Raw genomic sequence first — 24,860 nt, 5'->3', positions numbered from 1 at the left:
AAATGGACATGAGTTCACCTACCTGGTAGTATTTTCTAGATCAGATCGCTAAATTGCATGAATTATTCATGTAAAGCCTAATTAGACACTCTTTATTTTTTACTAATACAGTAATCATTTTGAAATAAATTTTTTAAAAAAGGAGAGGAAAGGAAAGAGGGAAAAAGAAAGGCAAGAAGGAGATAACACTTTGGTTTGAAAAATATCCCCCAAAGTACAAAATAATCCCGATTGTCATTGCAGAGCAAAAATGTTTTACATAAATTCTGTGGTTTGGAAAAGACTGATATTGTACAAAATCTGGGGGAGTGATGGGTGTATGAGATTTCAGGCACTGTCATGTTGAATGGGATGAGGAGAAAGAAATTATATTCTGCTCTAATTATATCAAACTATATTAGTTTGAACTGAAATAATTCAGTGCTTTGAAAGAGTAATATTTTGATCTATGTAATGTTATCGGTTAGTTATAACTGATAAAAATAGATTTTGGTTGCCAAAATTTAAACAGTGTTTAAGGTAGAATTTCATTAGAAATGGAAAGGATTAGAAATGAGAGCAACTACTATGAGTAATTTTGAGGCATCATTCAATTTAGATGCAACTAAATTGGGTGACAACTTCAAATTGTGAAATTTGTTTTATGACTATAAATTGGGTATTATCTATGTATTTTATACCCATCTATCAATAAAGTCATGAGGAGGTGAATATCACATATATATAATGCTGTAGGTAACATTATTAGTAAACTTTATAGCAGTCAAAGGTGTATCAGTATTTATCAGAACTTATGCTTTACCAACAATATAAACAATAGTTACCTTTACAAATGCAACAATTTTCAAAGAGATTGTTGCCAAATATAAGGAATTCATCACAAAATCCATTAGATTCCACCAATCATGGATGTAATCTTGAAGTCCACCATCCCACATTTGTTTAATTTCTCCCCATATAAAACCTGAAATTACAGAAAGATTCATCGTAAGTGTGATTTTCAATCAAATTACTAAAAATAGAGATATGCAACTTAAAAATTATAGAATCTCAGAGCTGCAAGAGACTTTATTGTTTCACTACATGAAACAGATCTCTTTTTAAAGACAGTAATATTCAGTCTCAGCCACACTTTAAAACTTACAGGACACTGAGCTAATTGTAGAGAATGCTCTTAGGGCAGTTTCCCTTTCTTTTATTCATTTGATACATTCATAAGAAGGTGCAATTTTTGAATCAACTGTAATTTCTCTGTAACTATATATTTTTCTCATGGAAAATATGGTAACACTTACTTATAAACAAATACTTAAAGATATATTTCCTCCAGAGTTGGAATGACTCAAAGATTCATGAAAAAACAGTGTATCTGGTGAACATAACTGTCTTCATTCCATCAAGCAGGTACTTTGTTTTGCTTTTGTAAACAGTTAGCAACTTCAGGGATCTGATTTCAGTTCTGGACACAAAACGGTTATAACATGCATGATGTTTCATAAGAAGACCTTATATCTAGCAATAGCTTTGAAACTACATCCAGAGAAAATAAAAATCCCTTTCTTTTATAATGGTCATATTTTTAATAGGAAATGTTTTAATTTTCAAATTCTAGGAAGTACTTATAAAATATCACTATGTATCATTCTATTTCCATAATCTTATTAAAATTTTATAAATCTAATTTTCGGGCCCAATGATGAAAGAGAGAGATATCAAAGGGTATCAGGAATCAGGAAATAGTAAAAGAATAAATATGATTTCATAACTACATTAATATAAGCAAATAAGATGACTCTATTAAGATAATAATAATCTGGAATGTCAAATGTGTAGCACAGTGTTTCACATCTGTCTTGCACTAAAAGCCAGAAAAAAATCAGATTTACTATAAAATCATAACCTCTCATGGACCTATCAAAGAGATGGGAAACCAAAGTGCCTATACTTCTAAGGACAGCAGGTTCCTCCAAAGAGAGCCTCAGGGTGAACATTAGCTCCCCCGTGGCAGAGCTGCAGGCGTAAGAGACAAAGGCATCATGCAAGAGAGTAAGAGGATTTCAGAAAAACTTTTAAATAAACTTCTAAAGGCTGAGTCTGAGCTAGCACAAGAAAGTAGAACCCCTGGGACACAGACACAGGGGAGTCTCCAGCTCCTTGCGTGCTCTTTTGCATAGAGTACTCCTCTTCCTTAGGGAGCACAACACATGAGCCCTATGGGAGAAGCAGGAAACAGTCCTGGGCCGAGGGTTTACACCAGTGTCATTCGTGGTTTCCTAACCACAGGCGGGAGGTCAGGAAAGTCTCTTCTGCACATGACCTGCAACGTGTCACTGCCGTAAGTAGTAAGGTATGGAGCATTGAGAACCTCCATCCCTAATGCCCGGGCATTGTCCTATGGAAGTCACCTAGGGTGACTTCTAGGGTCACCTAGACCAGGACAACAGAGGATCTGCCTGTCTCACATCACCAGGCCAACAAACACAAAGTAACAATCAGAAGCTGACAGCCACTGGAGGAGTGGCAAGAGCATGGAGAGAGAACCCCTCTGAGGCGCAGGTGCACAGAGGAGGCCAAAAGGTGTGGGTGGAGGAGGAATTCGGAGAATAACCCTCTTTCCTACTTGTCTTAGTCAGTTGAGGCCACTCCAGCAAAGTATCACAGAGTGGGTGTCTTAAAACCACCAAACTTTATTTCTCATACTTCTGAAGGTTGCAAGTTTATAATCACGGTCTCAGCACAGTCAAGCTCTGGTGAGAACCCTTTTCCACGTTGTAGATACTGACTTCTCTTTCTCTCCTCACATGGCAGAAATAGAGCAACCTAGCTCTCTGGCCTCTTTGTAGAAGGGCATTTATCTCATTCATGAGGGCTCCACCCTCATGACCTAAAATGCCTCTCAAAGTCTGCACCTCCAAATGCCATCACCTTGGGGGTTAGGATTTCAATATGTGAATTTGGAGGGGACACAGACATGCAGTCCCTAACACCACCCGAAGCAGGGTATATGGTGCTTTGAAAATATTTGTAGCAACGAAACTGAAACCCGGCTCAGCTCCTGACTACACTGCCTCAAATTCCTGCATGATGTTCTCGTGGAAGAAAATGGCATGTCCATGTTCAGGCATCGATGCTATGTACTTCTGTCTGGCCTTCTGCACGGGCAGACGTACTGTCTCCAAATACACACATGCAGGCACACTGGTACATCATATTCAGGATTTTTTTAAAAAGATAAAGAAAAAATATTGATGGCATCAGGAGTGGGGGTGGGGTGGAAATAAAAGACACATGGCATTCAAAGGAAGAAATCAAAGACTGACATCAAACTTGTTGTCTGAAGCTATGTAAGACAGGTGACATTATTACAGTGCTGAAAGAAAAGAAAAAAATAAAAGTCTACCCAGAACTCTATACACGGCACAAATAACTCTAATAAATGAGGGTGATTGAAACACGTTTTTTCAGACAATCAAACACTCAGCTTATTGCCACGAGACCCATGCTACAAGAATTGCTGAAGGGATATATTTTAGGCCGAAGGCATATGATACTGAAAAAAAAATTAGGTTTGTAAAAAGAAATGAAAACCTATATCCAGGAATGGTTAAAAAGAAAATAAATGTAAAAGATATTTTTTCTTTTTGAATTGCTCTAACAGATAATTGACGCCTAAAGCAAAAACAGTAGCAAAGAATTGTGGTTTATAACATATATAACATATGGAAAGTAAAATGACGACATTAGCACAGAAGATGAGAGAGAGGAATTAGAAACATACTATCATAAAGTTCTTATGCTACATGTCAACAAAATAAATATTATGTGAAGTTAGACTGTGACAAATTAAAAGTTTATATTGTAAACCCTAGGGCATGCTCTTAAAATATTTTTAAATGTGGGCGCCTGGGTGGCTCAGTTGGTTGAGCGACTGCCTTCGGCTCGGGTCATGGTCCCGGAGTCCTGGGATCGAGTCCCACATCGGGCTCCCGGCTCAGCGGGGAGCCTGCTTCTCCCTCTGACCCTCTCCCCTCTCATGCTGTTTCTCTCTCTCTCTCTCTCAAATAAATAAATAAATAAAATCTTTAAAAAAAAAAAATATTTTTAAATGTAGGGGTGCCTGGGTGGCTCACTTGATTGAGCATCTGACTCTTGATCTCAGCTCAGGTCTTGATCTCAGGGTTGTGAGTTCAAGCCCCATGTTGGGCTCCATGCTGGACGTGGAGCCTACTTAAAAAAAAAAAAAAAAAAAAATATATATATATATATATATATATACACATGTATATACACACACACAAATATATATACACACACACACATATATATACATAATTAAATGTATAAAGAGCCAGAAATATAAAAAACATGAAATTATGAATAATTTGACAACAGGCAGAAAAAAGGGAAAGTGCAACAAAGAACAGATAGAGTCAATAGGAAAAACAATAGTAATGGGGTAGATTTCAAATCCATCAATATTAATAATTCCATTGAATAAAATGTATGGTCTTAAAAAATGTATAGTCTAAACACACCAATTTAAAGACAGAGATGGTCGTATATAAAAATGCAAAACACAACTATATTACAATTCATCAACAGGTTAAAAATAAAAGAATAATAAAGATACTATGAAATACTAATCAAAAGAAAGCTAAAAAAAAAAAAAGGAAGGTGGACTGGCTGTATTAATATAACCAGATATATTTCAAAAGAAAGAATGTTACCAGGTAGGTAAAGGGATATGATTAACATAAGGATGAAAAGGCCAACTCACTGAGAAGGCAGAACAATCCTAAATATGAATGCAGCTAACAACATAACCTTATAATGCAACATGCCATAATTAAAATCAAAACAACAAAGAGAGAAAGGTATAAATATAGTTAGATGGAGACCTTAGTATTCCTCTCTGTAGAACCCGTAGGCAGAAGTTTGGTAGGAATATAGAAATTCTGAACAACACCATCAACAACCTGACAATGGCAGAATACACTTTTTCAAGTGTGTGCATATGTAGTATTCACCAAGAGAGACTATATCATGGGCTATAAAACAAATCTTAACATGTTTATACAAATGGAAATCATACAAAATGTGTTCTATGACAACATAATAAACAAAAAATCAATAACAAAATATATTTGGAAAATCCCCAAATATTTTGCAGTTAAGCAACATACTTCTAATAACCCTTGGTCAAAGAGGAATTTGCAGAATAGTTAGAAAATATTTTGAAACTGAAAATGAAAATAGATCCAAAAAAATAAAATCCATGTTGCAGCTAACATAGCACTTAGAGTGGAATCTATAGGTTTAAAGACTTTATTAGAAAAGAATAAAAGTCTCAGTGATCTTAGCTTCAACTATGACACTATGAAAAGAAAAGCAAACATGTTAAGCCCAAAACAAGCAGAAGAAAGTAAAAGAGATAAGAGCAGAAGGCAATAAATTTTAAAACCTAAACCTTGAGAAAAATCCACAAAAACAGAATCTAGTTCTCTGAAATGATCAGTACAATGGATAAAACTCTAGCCAGGATGGTCAAGAAAAAAAGAGGGAAGATACAAATGATCAATATCAGAAATGGAAGAAGGGGCATCAATACAGATCTTATGACATTATAAGGAAAACAAGTGAATAAAATGAACAACTTGATACCCATAACTTTCACAACTTAAATGAATTGAACACTTTCCCTGAAAGACACTAACTTCTAATCTCAACTTAAGGGTAAAAAGAGTAACCTGAATTGTCCTATACTTATTAAAGTATTATGAATTCATAGTTAAAAACCTTCCACCAAAGAAAAATTCAGGTCCAGTTGCTTTATGGTGAATTCTACCAAACATTTAAGGAAGAAATAATACTAGTGCTAAAAACACAAGCAACAAACACTTAATACAAGACGAAGAAACATCCAAGAGGCAAGCAAGTGTTATTCTGATAAAAAAAAGTCTGACAAAAATAATACAATCAAAGAAAACTACACACTAATAACTTTTATAAATATGCACAAAAATCCTCAACAAATATTAATTAGTAAATTAAATAGAGCAATATATAAAACTGATAATAACTGTTTTTCCCAGGAATCAAGACTGTTTCAACATTTAAGAACCAATCAATGTGATTTATGCTATCCACAGTCTACTGGGGAAAAAAGATCTCAATAGATGCCGTAAATGCATTTGACAAAATTCAACATCCATGCATAATAAAAACTGGCAAAGTATGAATAGAAGGGTAATTTCTTGATTTGATAAGAGACATCTATAAAAATATACAACAACCATCATGTTTATTTTGCAGAGGGCCAGAGAGTACATAAGTTAGGCTTTGCAGTAAATGAATGGGTGTGGCCGTGTTACAATAAAACTATTTATAAAAACTGTCAACGGGCGCCTGGGTGGCACAGTCTGTTGGTTAGGCATCCAACTCTTGATTTCGGTTCAGGTCAGGATCTCAGTCAGAGTCCTGGGATCCAGCCTGCTTGGGGCTCAGGCTCAGCGGGGAGTCTGCTTGGGATTTCTCTCCCTCTGCCCCTCCCCTTGCTTTTGTGCATGCGCTCTCTCTCTTTCAAATAAATAACATAAATCTTAAAAAAAAAAAACAAAAACTGTCCAAGGGTCATATTTTCCTGCTGGGCCATAGTTTGCCAGCCCTTGTCTAGTATCTTGATTGTGGTGGTAGTACATGATTGTGTGTTTGTCAATGTTTTATATCTCTGTGACCTGAAAAAAAAAAAAAAAGTAATGCTACAACTTGAAGGCAGCAAAAATGATGAGAGATTGATGTTGACAAATGGAGATAGGGATAGATTAAAAATAAAGAAATATAATAAATATCTAATATATCATAAATATAATAAATATAATAAAATATCAATTGTGATATATTGTTGATAGGTAAGTTTGAAAATTCTCATAATAAAACTTTGGGAAGAAATAAAGGTGAATTAGACTTTAATAGTCTATCATCATTTAGTGAAGACTAGAAATGGTTATTTATTATTATTTAAAAATTTTTTTTTAATTTTAAGTTAGATTTAAATGAATAACCTAGGTAAGGACTGATTTCAGTTGAACTAATTTTAATGTGCACTTTTAAAAGGTTTTATATAAATTCCAGTTAGTTAACATACTGTAATATTAGTTTCAGGTGTACAATATAGTGATTCAACACTTCCATTCATCACCCACTGCCCATCACGTCAAGTGCCCTCCTTAATCCCCGTCACCTATTTCATCCATCCCCCACCCACCTCCTCTCTGGTAACAATCAGTGTGTTCTCTATAGTTAAGAGTCTGTTCTAACTTCAGACTCTTAACTATGTGTGCATTTTAAAGTCTGCTGTAGACCCTGCTTTATTCTGGATTTGGTGTTTCTATCCTAGCTTCTCCTTTGAGGGTTCTTTCAGAAAGAAATCTCTCTTTTTTTTTTTTTTTAAAGATTTTATTTATTTATTTGACAGAGAGAGAGACAGCGAGAGAGGGAACACAAGCAGGGGGAGTGGGAGAGGGAGAAGCAGGCTTCCCGCGGAGCAGGGAGCCCGATGCGGGGCTCGATCCCAGCACCCTGGGATCATGACCTGAGCCGAAGGCAGACGCTTAACGACTGAGCCACCCAGGTGCCCCAGAAAGAAATCTCTCTTGAGAGCTCAGATAACATAGGGACTTAACTGGGGCGAAGATAATGATCACTGCCTCCATATTGAAGAAAGGAATATAACAGACCTGAGTAGGATATGATGGTCTGATTTTAGAGCTTGTGGGAAACTTACAATTTATATTATCCAGTGAGGAATAGGTACACTGGAACCTGTTTCCTCCCTCCATTCTATGGTGCTTTTTCCTACTGAGCCTGGGGACAGTCTCAGAAGCCAACACACAACCACAACCTACATAAGAAAAACTAAGGCCAAAAGAGGCAGCATAGTGCTGCACTACCAGCTGATAAAGAAACCAGAACCCAAGCTCCTTAGGCAGTGCTCTTAGGCAACGTTCTCTTATTTCTGAGATTTCACAGTGTGGCTTATTTGTTTTGTTTCATTTGAAACTTTGCCATTTCTCAGAGATGAGAAGATGTGTGCACTGCAATCATTAATTGAACAAATGCATTTCAAGTGAATTTTCACCAGAGATAAGAATTTGACTATATCAGGTGAGTGAGGTGCTAGACTCAGCTCAACTGGTAATCAGCTTTGTAATCTTAGACAAGAGTGTTCTAGTGTTCATTACCTCATTTCAAAAGAAGAGAGGTTTGGATTATACACAGAAACCTACATATAGAATCAATAATCATACAAATCTTACCATCTACCGCAATGGTATGAATAGCCAGACATTACTTCTTCCTGTCTGGATTATCAAATTTTACTAAAATCAGTCATCACAATAGCTTCCATGAAAGACTAAAAACTGTTTTGTATCAGAGGACACAGACTTGCTTTGGCCTGCCCCCAAAAGCACAAATTGGATCTTTGATATGAAAATTATAGAGAGAAACCTTCTTGCCCAATGTAAGGGAGAATTCTCTGGCAATCAGAGTTGTTCCAAAACTGAAATGGATCACCCTGTGGGATCAAGACTCCAATCCAAAGCCTGGAATGTCTTCCATCACTCAGGCTCCTGAGAAATTCTAGAAGTAGGTGCAAACCTGTTCCATCTGATCTCTAAAGGGCATTCCAATTCTATGAATTCGTGATTCTATTGTTTTCAAATTTGTATGTATTATAAAATGAAACATATTTTAAATACCTGCTAACTAACCAGAGTGTTTATATCTTATTTCCTTTTATTGATAAATTGTTAGCTCTCTCCTCGCTTCTACGAAACTGGAAAGCCAAATGTGATTATTAATAGCTACCAAAATAGGTAACTTCAAATATTTTATGGATAATTATGTAAGGGAATAAAGAAGCTATGGGAAAACAGTTATAAAGAACTAGTTAGGAGCTTAGTACAAAGCAACATTTTAACCTGGAGCTCTTTAATATCTGAGCAGACTCTGTTCCTATTAGATGGGTTCAAGAAGATGGTACTTTCATTGGAGGCTTGGGCTAGATGACCTCTAAGGTTTTCTAAGAAGGGGAACAGCAAACACAGTTCAGAGATATTACAGTTCCTTTGGAGTTCAAAGAGTAGGCATTAAATCTGACTTTCTGGATCACACACAAAAAATTCTTTCACTTCTGACCTTTGTAAGTCAGAGCTGTGTGGGAAAAACAGAGATCTGATGAAACTGAGTGTTCACACCATCATTTTTTAACCTGAGCTGTAAATAAGACGGTCAGTCAGTATTTGTTGGCTAATGGGGTTTGGGTCTTGTTGTTTTAGAACACCAGAATGGAGTAGCACTTGCTAGAGCTCTAGTCACCGCATACGTGTTTGGTAACTATTGATTTCTATTTCTTATGAGCACGTTAGTGAAATACCAAGTTTCCTCTGCTCTGGCGACATTCACTGAAATTTTTGAAGAAACAAGCCTTTAGAAAAGCTAGAGGGTGCTATTAACGGGCTGAAATATGCATCCAGATCAACTATTCCTGGTAACTAGTCTGAAGAGAACAAAGTTTCAGGGAGCTTCTGTCACAAAATGTTTGTCCTGTTCCCACAATGGGAACATTTCAAAATCGCTCTCTGCTGTTTATAAACATGACATGATTTCTCAGAGTCACAGTGAAGGTCTAATTACAAGCATGGATGTCAAGACTGTGGGGACCAGCAAAGGAATGATCATAGTGCAAATGAGTCAGAGAACTTCCTTTGAAAGATATTTGTGGATGCCTGGAAGTCTTTAGCATTTTTTTTCCTACCTTTCCCATAACAGTTTTCGTCAGGGCTACTTGAGTGTCCGATTATATCCTATCGTGTGAAGAAGGCTGTGAGGATAAGATGAGGTAGGCAGACCTCAGATGCCACATTTAACAGCCCCAATTTCAGATGAGAAGTGTGAATTCTGTGAACAGACCTCTTGTCTTGTTCTTTCTCGCTGTCGGGATTTACACAAAGGATAAATAACTCCAAACAAAGAGTGAGTCACCTTTTCACCTAGGGCAACCTCCAAGGGCTTGTTATGGCAGCCCAAAAGCTAGTTGAGGGATCTGACCTTGGAAGTCTCTTCATAGAACACTGAGTTCTATGCTGTGGCACCAAATCAACATAGATAAAAAGAACAAAAAGAATTCCTCCCTGCTGTAGGTGTTTCTTTTATTTATTTTTTTTCCTCCCCAAATCAGGGAACAAAAAAGTGGTCTCTGGTGAAAATTTTGCTTTTGCTTAGAAAAATCTAAATGTAGTTATTTTACTCAGTAGAGACTCACATTCTGCTGGACACCAAAAACGTGCCAAGTTAAGGGGCAGCTTCTATCCTCTCAGTGTTATACTTAAAACCCAAATAGAGGTAAAGAGCCCCCACTATCTACTTTCTGAAGACAGCTTACAGAAAACTGTAGCCACACCCTGACCTCTAGAGCTTATAAAGAGGCATTAGGACCGTATCTGTTACCAACCTCCTGGCTCTCCAACCCCATAGTCTATAATGAGAGAACACTTGGAGCAAGTGGCAAGAGAGCCATGAGGTCAAGGTCATACTGTTTTTTGTGCTAATTGGAATACCAGATGGATAGACGAAGGTGACGGCTCACCAGCACTACCACCTTCCTAAATCAAGTGAGGAAGACTCTGAAAAAAATACCTCATAAATTTGGGGGAATTCTACAAGGAAAAACTGGCATCTCAATCCCTGCTGGAGTGTCTGCTCAGGCAATTGGCTCACGCCTCTCTCCCTGGGTCTAGCTCGTCAGGGACAACAGATAGTGTGTTTTGGCCATAAGGTAGCTAGCCGCAGCCTGACCTCCTGCCATGACATGAGGCAAGGTTTTGTGATGCTCTCGGGGAGTGAGTGCTTATCACAGGAAGAAGCCAAGCTTTAGCAATCATGCCCTCCTGTCCTTGCCAGGGTCACAGGACCCCAAAAGGAGCCAACTACTGGTTACAAGAGTTGAGGGACTGGAAGATGTCAGGCAGAGCTGTATTGTGCTTCCAGAGAACCATGCAGTGTGGAGGTACACAAGACCCTGTAGAGAACACTCATGCACTCATCAGGAGAGTCATGAGTCGTGCCCCGTCATACTGGCCACACAGTATTAGCCTGAGATGCACAACCAACAGGAAAGAGCAGTGACTGGGGTTCCAGTGAAGTCATGAAGACTTGTAACTTTTCTTGTCATCCCTCTTCCCTACAGCCACCAAAGAGGAGAACATGAACAGTTTGTGTCCCTCTTTTCATTCCATAGTTGGGGTTGAAGGATGAGCAAATGATGGACAATTCTAGGTTCTCTGAGCCATGGGCCAGGCCTTTGTCAGGAAGAGGAAAGCTTTAAACTGATGATAAGACTCAAGTTTTAAACTGAACTGGGACTACCTTTTTTTTTTTAAAGATTTTATTTATTTATTTGACAGAGAGAGTGAGAGAGCGAGAGAGAGAACACTAGCACAAGGAGGGGGAGAGGCAGAGGGAGAGGGAGAGGGAGAAGCAGACTCCCTGCTGAGTAAGGAGCCCAACACGGGGCTCGATCCCAGGACCCTGGGATCATGACCTGAGCCGAAAGCAGACACTTAACCAACTGAGGCTCTAGGTGCTCCTGGGACTACTGTTTAATAACTTAAAATTTCAGGAACTTGTATCTACTAGACATATCATCAAGGTACAGGAAAATGACATCTGGTAGAGGGTGCATGGGGAGAGTGATCAGAAGAAGTAAAACCATTTCATGTTTAGATTCTAATGAGTTGAGACTCTTTAATAAAGCTTTTACATGAATACATACTTTGCATGAAATTTTGCTTCCAGAATTGTTTCTCAATTGTTTAAAGACCTCTGGAATATCTGAACTAATCAACCAAGGGAACATTTCAAAATTGCTCTCTGCACAATTCAAAATCTACATTTTTTGTAGAAATTCACAATAATGATGATTTTAGTCAGCTGCCCACACTTCAAGAAACACTGACTTAAAGGGACAGTAAGACATGTAAAAGAATGAAACTGGACAACTTTCTTACCCATACACAAAAATAAACTTAGTATGGATTAAGGACTTAAATGTGAGACCTAAAACCATAAAAATCCTAGAAGAGAGCATAGGCATTAATTTCTCTGACATCAGACATAACATCTTTTTAGATGGCAAAGGAAACAAAAGCAAAAATCAACTATTGGAACTACATCAAAATAAAAAGCTTCTGCACAGCAGTGGAAACAGTCAACAAAACTAAAGACAACCTACTGAATGGAAGAAGATATATGCAAGTGACATATCTGATAAAGGGATAGTATCCAAAATATATGAAGAACTTATACATCTCAACACCCCCCCAAAAAATAATCCAGTTTAAAAATGGGCATAAGACATGAACAGTCATTTCTCCGAAGAAGACGTCCAGATGGCCAACAGACACATGAAAAGATGTTCAATATCATTCATCATCAGGGAAATGCAAGTCAAAACCACAATGAGATATCACCTCACACTTGTCAGAATGGCTAAAATCAAAAACACAAGAAACAACAGGTGTTGGCAAAAATGTGGAGAAAAAGGAACCCTTGTGCACTGTTTGTGGGAATGTGAACTGATGCAGCCACTGTGAAAAACAGTATGGAGGTTCCTCAAAAAATTAAATATAGAATTACCACATTATCCAGTAATTCCTCTACTGGGCATTTGCTTAAAGAATATGAAAAGAGTAATTTGAAAGGACACATGCACTGTTATGTTTATGGCAGTACTATTTACAGTAGCCATATTATGGAAGCAGCCCAAGCATCCATTGATAGATGAATGGATAAAGAAGATGTGCTCTGTGTGTGTGTGTGCATGTGTGTATGTGGTGGAATATTACTCAGCCATAAAAAAATGAAATCTTACCATTTGCAACAACATGGTGGATCTAGAGAGTATAATGCTAAGCAGAAAAGTTAGAGAAAGACAAATACCTTATGATTTCACTCATATGTGGAAATTAAGAATCCTACTCAAATTTTGGGGGCAGTATTTGTGGAGGATAAAGGTTTTAGCTCTGGAATTACACAATGAAGTATGAATCAAGTGGCTAGCATTTGTTAGCTCCTGATCCTGGACAAGTGATCTAACTTCTCTAAGCCTATTCCCTCTCAATGAAGTGAGATACAAATGACATTTATTATGATTCAATTAAGTGCAGTTACTATGAAGTTCAGATGAGAACACACATTCAATCATTTATCAGGGTGCCTAACTTCTTAGTTTCTACTATTATTACCGCTGTTACTACTACTGCTATTGCTATTCTGAACTCACGAAAACCACTTCAGCGACCCTCCGTCTCTTACGCTGACCCTCCCTCATTTAATATCTACTCTTCTTTCCCTATCTTTTGCCCCCATACCTTGAGCCATTTGAATCATGTTGCCAAATACTCTCTCAAAGCGTGCTGATTTCACTTTCGGGGTACCAGATACGTATTGGTCATGACCTAAGATACTTAACCTTCTCTCTGATAAAGAAGTCATTTGGCCAGCAATAGGATGTGCCCAACAATTTAAATCTACATAAATATTTCATTGTTTGAAATCTTACTGTGTTAGTCTTGATAAATCTTGATAAGTCTTAGTTAACTTTTTCCCCCCCAGATAAAAAGGAAAATGATGATTATATGTCATACTACAATGATTATCTGGTTTTCTTGAAAATTAAAATGTCTCTTTAAATTAATAAGTGGATCTTCTGCAGCTGTATTTGGGTGTTTAAGTGTGTCTGCAGCCCGTTTGCTGAGGTGGTTAGAGTACCTTGCCAAGGGAGAGAGTGGGGAGAAACTAGGGACTTATTTCTTATAATTGCAAGAATACCTTTGGGGGCTATCTGAGAAGATGGGTAATTCAGGAGGGAGGCTGAGAGTATGAGTACCTGAGCCTATTAGTCAAAAGATGTAGAAAAGATGTCAAAAGGAAGAATATACATATATAGAATTGCTTGCCTCTATGAGTCTTTAGCTAGAGGAGAATGTGATCACAAGTTTTCTTTTTCCATTTGCAATTTGGCAGGCCTTATTGAAATGTTCAGATTTGTTAATATCAACCCTTTAAAAGATAAAAATATAAAATAAATCATGGAAATGAGAGGCCGATTTTGTTAGAGAAAAATTGTCAAATAAGTACGTGTTATGGGCAAGATGTATAATCCGGATATTATGAGCAATTCTTAGTTTATGCCTAGGAATTCACTAGAAGCTATTTTTAACAGAGCTCAGATTTCTTCCTATGATACATCTTTTCCTCAGTTCACCCTTCTCCTTATCATGCTCAGCGTGCATAGATTTATATACTACATAATTATGGCATATTCTTAGGCACACACATAATATCAAGTCAAGGCAGCAGACATTTTTCCTTCTCATTGAGAACAAAGTATTTCCTGCTTTATTAACGTGATAGCCTTCATTAATATTTTACTTTTTTGTAAAGTGATGTCAATTTCATGCTTTCTCTTTGCTAAACTGATAACATAAGTCTACCTCTTGATATTTCACACGCATATACATATATGCACACTTTTTTTGCAGGGAATAAGCTATGACACAGATTTGACTGTTACAGTTGAATTACAATGGATTTTGTAGAGAAATCAAAACTGGCTTTGGGGAAGGCCTTAAAAATTAGCATTTGAAAGTTTTTTTTCCTCCTATTTTACTCCCTATTAGCTTCAGAAAACAAATGACATCTATTTGAGATAGAACTGCTGCCATAATTTAGATAAATTCTCATTATACATTATAAATATAACATCCTATATTTAGTTTGCATATAAATTCTATGTAAAAGGGAACTTCTGACATGAATATTCATTTCATATCCCTGGTATTCTATGTTAAAAATCAAACCCTGAATAAATTAAGAGCCTCAGGGTCATGGCACAGCAGAGCATAGAAGTAACCAGGTCTCTGATCAGGCCCCAGGCTCCTTTTAATCCATTGTCCAGTCTTTCCAATGACACTTTTTCTCAGACACTTGCAAAGTATAGCTCTGTCATCAGGCTCATATGCTTGTTTGATAGAACTTTTGTTTTACTTTTTACTCTAGTTTAAATGGGTAATTTGACAGTCTGAGAAGTCTATTGGTGTCTATCTGTCAAGAATCTACCTTTCAAGATAGTTCTAACTGAATTATCTGTGATTAGTTTTCTCTTTTGGTTAGGACTGTATCTCAAGATGACTAAATCCTAAATTTGATCCCTGCAGGAGGCTTTTAGATTTCTTTGCTTATATGCTAAAGTTTATCTTGACAGCAGACATCTATAAGATCTCTTGAAGTTGTTTGATGGGAGAAAGAAGGGTCAATAACCTTCAATACAAGAAAGTCTGAAGGAAAAATCATTCAAAAAGTTTTGCAAGAGATGAGTTACAGCGTATCTATGATACCACAGTGGAAGAATACAAGGGTAACTGCAGACTGTTTTCTAAAGATACAAAACTCAATAGACTTCAATTTAAATAGTCAACAGGATGTTGAACTTCCACAGGAAAGATATTGAAAATAACAGGGAAACATTATTCTGCCACTGTACTAAATCACAAGATATCTGGATCTGTCACACCACATAAGTTCGTATTGTTGAAACACAGCAAAGTTTCTGAAAGAACAGAAATTCCAAAGCAAAACCATACTTCTTAAGGAGATATAGGGATCGAGTTGAGAGATTAAGCTTTACAGTTAGAAAAACTTTTCTACTCAGGAAAAGTTAAAATTTATATTAGGAATATATAAAATGAATAAATCAAAAGTCTTTTTGTCAGGATAAAAAAAATGGGAGGTATAAAAGTAATCATTTCTCATAAGTTAGGTTATCAGAGGTCTGGGAAACATCCCCTGAAAATGGAAGGCGAGTAAATTTAGTAGGAATGAAAAAGCATTTCTTTACACAATAAGTAGCTCACAGTGTGACATGGGTTGAAAATCTAAGTCAGTTCAAGAAGACATGCGAAAAACCCCTGCATAGAGCTTCAGTCTATCACTGGAAAAATTAACAGGATGAGGAACACCTTTGTATGCCACTCTTTTCTCTCTAAGTCTTTCAGTCTTGTTATTCCAAATCTAGAACCTCACAACAGAGGGACTGTGAAATGTTTGACCACCTCCTTGGTCAGACCGCAGTATTAAATGAGACAAGATGGAAGGCTCATTAATAGAGTTATCGAATCAGACCTGGCCTTTTCCTCTATATCACACCTTTGGTAAAAGGCTATAGCATTCCTACCCTGTTGTCCTTAGCCTCCTCCTCACCTCCCATCCCCTGTCAAAAAAAGACCAATTTTCTCTACCCTAGTAATGATCGCTCCCCAGTACAGGACTCTAGGACTCAGTGGGACTCTAAATCTTCATTTTATTGAGGAAAATATTAAAAAGTCCTGAGAGGTTGTGACCACCCATAATTTAATAGTCTCTCAGTGATAGAACCTGAGCATGTATTCAAATACAGTGAGTTTTCTACAAGAGCCTAATAACATAGCAGTTACCCCCTTATAGTTATGGATCTAGTAAAACACTTAGAACTCAGTGTCAGATGGGAGGCTCTTAGAATTCATCAGCTTTGATGAATAATATATTGTTTGGACAGATATATTTGATATAGAAAATTCTCCAAGCAAGAGGATCATTCATATATATTTTTTATTCTAGAAAATCTCTTTTTATCCTAAAAATTCCCAGATAAATTAACTCCTTGAAGTCAGGATATTTTAAGGAAATGTTGCCTTTAGAAGATATTTCTCTAGGCTGGAATTTTAATTATCACAATTAAATGTGTACCTTATTTAAGCATTCAGCTGTGGTCTGGATATAATTTCTAGCCAACTTTCATGGAAAATTCTGTTACAAGTTTTGCAAGTAGGAGGCAGCCAATGAGTCTTAATTGTACAAGTTACTAAAGGTTTAAAGCTTCTATTTTTTAATGTTATTTACCATTTTCTGACATTAAGCAACATATCTCATTGTTTATTATCTATCTAGTCCTCTAGTAAAATTGAAGCTTCGTAAGGGCAAGGAATTTTTTCTTCTTCTTTTTTTTTTTCCTTTTGTATCACTATTGCCCCACACTCTACTTACTCTACATATTTTCATTAATTGCATAAAGGAAAAGTCTAGAAATACTATATCTGCTTATGCTTCACTGTGTCTATAGCATTGTTCAAAATTAAATATTCTGTATTTCATTTGGAGTATCAGAATTTTTAGACATTCCATATAAGTTACCCATATGGGAAATTTAACCCTCTAAACGCTTCTTTGATAATTGTTTCCAATGAATTTTCTATGGAGAAAACTCCATAAAGAACATATTCCTAATGTGAGATATTTAAAAGGGAATAGGCAGGGTCGTCTTATACTGAATATCAACTGCAATGTCATAATTATTTTATGCAAAAAGAACACAGGTTATCTAAACCTTTCTTCTAATTTAAGCAAAATCACACTTTATTCATATCAGATTAATGAGAATGTACTCTATTTCAAAGGTCACTTAAGAAGGTGTTTTTTTCCAGTACATTTGTAAAACATATCAAATCTCATTGCTATGAACTTTTTTTTATTGTCAGTACTTAGAGTATTTATAATCTTTAAAATCGAAGAGTATATCTATGTCAGATTGAGATATAGTCCTTTTTTTCCCCTGCTTTTTCCACATTTTATAGTCTCTCCAGTAGTTTTGACAGTTAGGCCAAACTGATCTGAGACTGTGAATCATGAAATTTTCACATATTTTCTAATTACTAAATGATGAGATGGATATGATACCAGAGAGGTTTAAAATGATGGGCTAAATTGGAAAATGTGATTTCTCAGCAAACCACAGTAAGATAGAGGAAAGAATAATTAAAATGTAAATTTTAACTATGGCTACAATAACAAGAAGAGAGGAAAACAAAGCTTTTACCAGCTACTTTAAGGTTTTCTACCTTACCAAGATTTGCTGCAGATCCCAAAATATTTTTCTTTCTATGGAAAGAACAGAGATATTGGAGGATGTCATAGTGTTTAATATCCTATTATTTTGATTGAATATATAATTTCAAAGATAAACTTAATGGATTGATTTTAAAGAATGGTTATAGTTACTTTATGTATAGAATCACTAGTTCTGCAGAGTGATTTATATTTGTCTTTTAGAAGGTGTATCTATTAAGAAAATTAGAATGATCAGTGATATATAGCCAATGAAAAATGTTGAAAGTCTTTAAAAGACAAGCACACAAACAAAAAACCCAGAAAATCATTCATGGGATGTGAAGTCATTGAAATCACAAATCCTAAAACCTATGGTTACATTTCATAGGCTGCATCTGGGGGCAAGTCCCCCAAAACTTGCAAGGCATTCATTTAGCTTTGGGGATTAGGCTTTGGAGCTACAATGGTCAGGACCTGTTTTAAGTATGCCTACGTCCAAAACTTTAATGACTATTCTTTTCTGGGCAACGAAATTCCATGGCAGCAACACGTTTTTATTATATTTTCTATAGTAACACATTTACCCAGGACCCACGGTAAAATCATCCACTCGACGATGGTTGGTGGTGGACCTTGCCTGTTCAAGTCTGACCTGTCGATGTGCTGAGAGGCAAGCAGCAGCAGGAACAAAAAAGTCAAATAGGACGCTGTATGGCAGATGAACTTGATAAATGGCTTTCTGATGAACAGTCCCAGTGGGCTTTTAGGAGCTATAAGGTAGCACACAGAGAAGACAGGAAAAAGAAGTCCTATGATGAAACACGTCACCATCTTCACTGCCCAGTGCCGTCTCCTCCAGCCTGGGAACTCATCGTACCAGCGAGATGCAAGCAGTTGTTGACAATTGGGCTGAGCAACAAACTAAACAGAAAGGAAAGGAAAAGGAAGAGTCAGTGTCACGTGCGGTGGCTTCAGTTCATCAGTAAGACCACAAATTTATCCTTGGGGTGCCTGGGTGGCTCAGTTGGTTAAGCGACTGCCTTTGGCTCAGGTCATGATCCTGGAGTCCCTGGATCGAGTCCCGCATCAGGCTCCCTGCTCAGCAGGGAGTCTTCTTCTCCCTCTGACCCTCCCCACTCTCATGTGCTCTCTCTCTCTCTCTCATTCTCTCTGTCTCAAATAAATAAACAAAATCTTAAAAAAAAAAAAAAAAAAGACCACAAATTTATCTTTAAAGGTGGAAGTCCTGTTTTAAATAATTTTATACTGGGTGCCTGATTGGCTCAGTTGGTAGAGTGTGTGACTCTCGATCTTAGGGTTGTGAACTTGAGCCCCACATTGGGGGTAAAGACTACTTAAAAGAATAAAATCTATAAAAAAATAATAATTTTATAGTTAATCATAAAGTCCTTTAAATCATTCTGTGAATAAAGCCCATTTATTTAACATTTTCTACCCAAGGCATAGTGCTGTGTGCTTAGCCAGATGTGACAGAAATTTTACTTACTCAAGTACATTGAGTAAGTAAAAATACAGCTGGAGAACACGAATATTCATAGGACACATTGATAAGTGAGCAAAGTTATGTACAAAGGCACAAACATATACATACATATATAAGAACTGTGATATATATATGGCATAAGAAAAGATGTTAATAGTGGTTTTTTTTCTCAGATTACTGGTTATTTTCTAGTAATGACATTATACTAGATTTTCATTTTTATATTTGGGTGTACTTTTAACATTTTCTGAGAAACACTTACTACTTTCATCATTAGAAAAAGTAAATATACTTTCAATTAGGTTGAGGCAATAAGAAAAACATACATGAAAGCAAATTAGTATTACCAGAATTTTGATCATCATAGCTGAATTTGGTGGAAATAAAACAGATACTTTGCCTAAGTATAATCAATTACCATATACCAAACATTTCACAAACATAACATCATTTTATCCTGACAACATGTTGGAGATATGGTATAGACCTTACTCTCTTTTAAGGATGAGGATTGAGGGTGTTACAAGAAGTTAGTCAATTTACTCAAGGTTACGTATTTAGTAAATGATAAAATACTAGACTAACTGGTCCAGGATTTTTTTTTTTTTTTCTGCACACTACCTTTCTCACTGGGACTGACAGCTAGGCATTATATAAATTCAGAGGGAGTTATTTCTTCCAGACGGGAAGAACACTTCCGAGTAGATGTGGGCTCTGAAGGGGCAGATTTGTATAAGCAGAGAAGAGAGGGAAAGGCAGTTAAGGCAAGGTATGGTGGGAGAGAGAGAACATATGCCAGCAAGAAGTGTTTAAGGGATGCCCTATGGGCAGTTTGACTGCAGTAGAAGCTTTAGTTTCTTGTAAGGGACTTGGGAAAGTTCTATTGGCATCATATTTCTTTTTCAGCCTTAGCCTGTGTGGATCTCCTTTAGACAAGACTTTGCCCTTACTCTTTTCTGATGGTAAGCAAGCAAAAAATCCTGGAGTTCACATAAAGAGCCTTGATTATCACAAACTAAAAGCTGTTTGAGAGTGAAAAGAGAGACAAGATGATTGACAAAGAGCAATTCAATAGTTGAGCTGTGCAAACATATGGGCTGGACATGAAATGATTTCTCATGCAACTGTTTCTCATCACCTTGTCTTGGATACTCTGCTCATCAAAGGACATAGTGGGCAAAGAAATATGTAATAAATCAAATCAAATTTATAATAATGGGCTAAGTAAATATAGATAAAAATAAAACTGCATTTCTTTAAGACTGGGATGATGAGGACTGTCTTTATTACTTTGTAAGTAATTAGTAAAATCAAATTTTATAATTGAAAGAATAGCTTTTCTTAACACCATCCTTGCCTATTATTCTGGTCAAAGTCAGGTATTTGAAAGTCAAAATAGAGTTCTTGCTGATATATCTGCAGAATAATGGCAAGGAGTGCTGTAAGTCATTAACAAGCCCTCTTCTTTTTAAGAGTTGCCACTCCAACACACATACACGATCCTTCCCATCAGCATTTTATAAACAAATCAGTCTATCATCTTCTTTCTAGTTTTTCATATAAAACATTCCTCATACAATTTAGCACAGGTGAAAGGCCTTAGTAAAAGGGAGTTAAACTTACAGAAAATGCAAGATCTAACAAGCAGTTGCTGTAATATCTCATTAATCCTCACAAATTGAAGAAACACTGTAAGGGACTAAGTATGAATAACATATTTAATGCATGCAGAAAATGTAAAAGAAAGTTATGTACTTTGTTTAACATGACCTGCGCGAATTCTAGGACTAACCGCTTCTGCCCTTCTTGTCCCAAATCTCATTACAACCCCAGGACAACTGAACAAATAATTTTATTAGGAGCATTTAAGGTTTGCTTGGATAAATATTTCTGTTGCCTAATACATACATATAGATTGTGTTAAATTACCCAGAAGAAGCAAATTATTCAGTCCTTCTAGAACATCTGCCATTGCCAAGCACTAGGTTAGCCTTAATTTTTACTAATGTTTTTTCTTGAAAGGTCTTTTTCTTTAATTATTGGAAAGTACACATTTGTGCTTAGTAAATGAAGAGTGTACATGATTTTCTACTAAACACAGACACAGTGAGTCTTATGTAGAAGTAAAGAATAGAAATAGGACTATAAGAAGAGCGGGCATGAGTGTATGTAATATACAAGTTTTCACAAATGTGGATATTATTTGACTACAAATCTGTTCTAATCATAGGATTGAGATAACCCAAAAAGTATTCCTATAACCCAAAGGAATAATATAATAACCCAAAAAGAATCACTATAAATCTAAATTCCCTCACTATGGTTTTACATCCTCTCTCTAGTATCCCTGTTCACTACATGCCTATCCCAGCACCCCCCAAATTGTATGCTATTAATTAGTAGATTTTCCATGAAAAAATGGGTGTCACATTCAATTAGTTACCAAAATAAGATTAAAAGAATTAAATTTCTAGATTACAGGATTTTTTTAGTCTTTAATTGCTAAAGTGGATTCAAACATTTCATTAACTCATGTGTTCCTTCTCCCTTCTATTCTTGGTTCTTTTCTTTCCTTCATGCTTCACAGTGTACTTCATTTCTTCTTTGTCCCCTCCTTCCTGTCTTTCTTTCTCTCTTCTCCTCCACCACCCCCCCCGCCGTCTCTTAGTTTATTTGGATTATTTAGAGGAACACCCAGCTTTATCCCAACTCCCTCTGAAAGATACCCTCAGAGAGGGGGCTATCCTGTCTCTGACACCTGCCACTGGCCCATTCCAACAAAGCCCTTTCCAGATGGGCCATCACATTGCCCACGACACGCTGGGAGCCCACTGCAGCTGCCTCCTCTGCATCATCTTTCTACTGCACATTGAGTCACAGGAACTACCCTTCCAGGACTGAGTTACAGTCTCCCTTCTCCCTACGGTTGTTGGCCAATTCTAGCACAACTCCTGTCATCACATTAAAATTCATATTAAGACATTAGGAACATTCAAATTCACATTTGTGCCATGCAATTATAAAAGACATTTAAAAAAAAAAGGAAAAACTTTCTGTCCCTCTTTTCAATAACCTTTAAAAAAGTTTCAAAAGCCAGATCTCATGATTATATATAGAATCATTGAGTCATAGTTTTGAAATATTAAAAAAACTGTAAAGATTATTGAAATCTAATTTTTACAAATAAAGTGAGATCCAGTATTAATGCTTTTAAAACAACTACTCAAAATACTAAAACACTCCATACCATAAAGGAAACAAAAAAATGATGAAGAGAAAAGATAAAGCTACAAAGTAAAAACAAACAGAAAACACAAAAACTAAAACCAAAGAAACAAGAAACTTCACTACTACATGGGGAGGAATTAAATATTAACTAGATATGGACATACTCAACAGAAGAGAGTTAAAAAATTAATGGGTCCCTAGTAATTAAAATAACTATTGATCAGATTTACTTGGTATTTGTCCTTTCTTCATCCTTTCAGTTTTTAAATATATTTTCTAGTTTAAAAATTTATATCCAAGATTCAGACTGCAGCCATATTCTCTATAAGAGCAAAAATCTAGATTCTGGGGACAACCAACCTGGCTATTTTATGCATCTTGACTAAGATGGATAGTTACCGGTCAGTCTCAATTGAGTTGAGTCTCAAGAGAGTTGAAAGTTTTGAGTTGAATGTATTAGAGTGATTTACATACAGGCAATCTTGTTTCTTTGCTTAAAAAGGACCACAGTTTCCTCTGAGTCTTACTGTTTATTTCTGAGCAATTAAAAAATAATCTATATCCTTTGGGGTTTCATTTCCTCTGCCCAGGAATGCTTTTCAACAGCTCATTTTGTGATGTTGATAGCAAGGTTTAAGGATTATTTGTAGGCCAAAGAGCTTTAGGGAATTATTTTGTCCATAGCTAAAAACGCTTTCTTCAACTTCAGTCCCTAATTTCCTTCATAGCCCTTTAACCAATGCCCTTTAACCATCTGGGCCTCTCCTTGTTTCTTAGAGATAGCTCTAGTTGTGTTCCTAATTAAAACAGTTCCGGTCTCCTGGAGCCCAGCCATGCTGCATAACTTGATCAGACGCTGCTACTTTATTAATCAAACATCATTTTCACCTGGTCCTCCCCTAATTTAATTAAGCCAATAGCATCATCTATGAGTTGGACATTGGCTAGATAAGTGGGGAGAGGACCAAGATCTGGAAGAACCGGTTAAGTCTGTCTTCTGGGAACTCAACATATGCTGGGCACTGATCATGTGACCAGTCTACCAGTTTTTCTAATTTTTTCCTCTTTTTCTATTTTTTGTTTTCCTCACTTAAGGTCAGTCTTCTTACTGAGGTTATGAATAGGCAAATTTAGTTCAGTGAAGATGCCCTTGCTGTCAGATGCACAGAATTCACACAGCTAGCACATGGTCTATGGTACAGATTAGGGTAACTTAATGCAGAGCATTATATGACATGTTAAAAAAGAGGTAGAGACTATAGAAGGGATTGTGTCAACGTGAAGTAATCTGGGAAAACTGAAGACAGGAAGCAGAATTTGTAAGTTAAGTCTGAAATGATAGGTAGAATTTGACAGGCACTGTAGTAGGTGGATGTATTTTAATTTAGATTTAGAGAATATCATGATAAATACTTGAGGATGGAGACGGGTATGTTCAGATGAGCTATCCCTTGTGCTAGAAGATCATTATCAATGGTGAATATACCAGTGATAGAGTGTAAAGGGAAACCACAGCCATATTTTGAGACACAGGTGAAAATGTTTATTGAGGCAATGGTTGAGTCTAGGTCCTTGCGCTCAGTGTGGCATCAGCTGGAAGCTCATCAACAATGCAAAATCTTAGGCACCACTTTGGACCTGCTGAATAGGACTGACATCTGACAGTATGATTCCTATGAATGTTAAAATTCAATAAACGTTGGTTTAAAGGATTTGGTGTCTAATGAAATTCTATTTAGCTCCACTGTATCTGATAAGTGCTGAACGAGTAGTTTTAATTCAATGTAAGTATACATTTGAGCACTTATAAATCCTAGGAGCAAGTCTGTGTGTGAAGGAGTGGGGCTGCTTGGGTGTGTGGTGTGTGTATGTGTGTGGGACTTTGTTTTAAGCTAAATCCAGCCGTGAGTGGTATGAGAAGTTGGGTGAGGGGAACTAGCCACAGAGTGGAGGGTTCTCAAAATCGAGTAAGCAGCAGGATTGCCTAGAGGCTTGTTAAAAACCCACATTCCTGAGCCCCACCTCAATATTTCTGAATCAGTATGTTCAAAGCGAGGCCCTCAACCCCGCATTTCTACCAAGTTGCCACGTGAGGCTGATGTTGCTAGTCCAGGGACAAATAATAAGAACCACTGTCTTACAGAAG

At 36.6% G+C, this 24,860-nt stretch overlaps 1 protein-coding gene across 7 annotated transcripts in view; it reads right to left on the bottom strand.

The window, feature by feature from the left end:
• The window catches only part of TRPC4 (transient receptor potential cation channel subfamily C member 4), a 192,201-nt gene that overhangs the window by 40,026 nt on the left and 127,315 nt on the right, over positions 1 to 24,860 (bottom strand). For 5 of the 7 annotated variants that reach the window (XM_032403122.1, XM_032403123.1, XM_032403119.1 and 2 more), the window contains 2 exons: positions 18,567 to 18,903; positions 825 to 964 (listed from right to left, as the gene is read on the bottom strand). In XM_032403122.1, the coding sequence (XP_032259013.1) occupies positions 825 to 964; positions 18,567 to 18,903 (477 nt within the window). Of the gene's footprint in view, positions 1 to 824; positions 965 to 18,566; positions 18,904 to 24,860 lie in introns of those variants that run through there. The other 2 variants (XM_032403124.1, XM_032403126.1) reach the window with 2 other exon arrangements.

Source organism: Phoca vitulina, unplaced genomic scaffold (assembly GCF_004348235.1).
Source record: "Phoca vitulina isolate PV1807 unplaced genomic scaffold, GSC_HSeal_1.0 scaffold5, whole genome shotgun sequence".
NCBI lineage: Eukaryota > Metazoa > Chordata > Mammalia > Carnivora > Phocidae > Phoca > Phoca vitulina.
The sequence above is the reverse complement of the archived record's forward strand: the minus strand, read 5'-3'. Positions and strand labels throughout refer to the sequence as shown.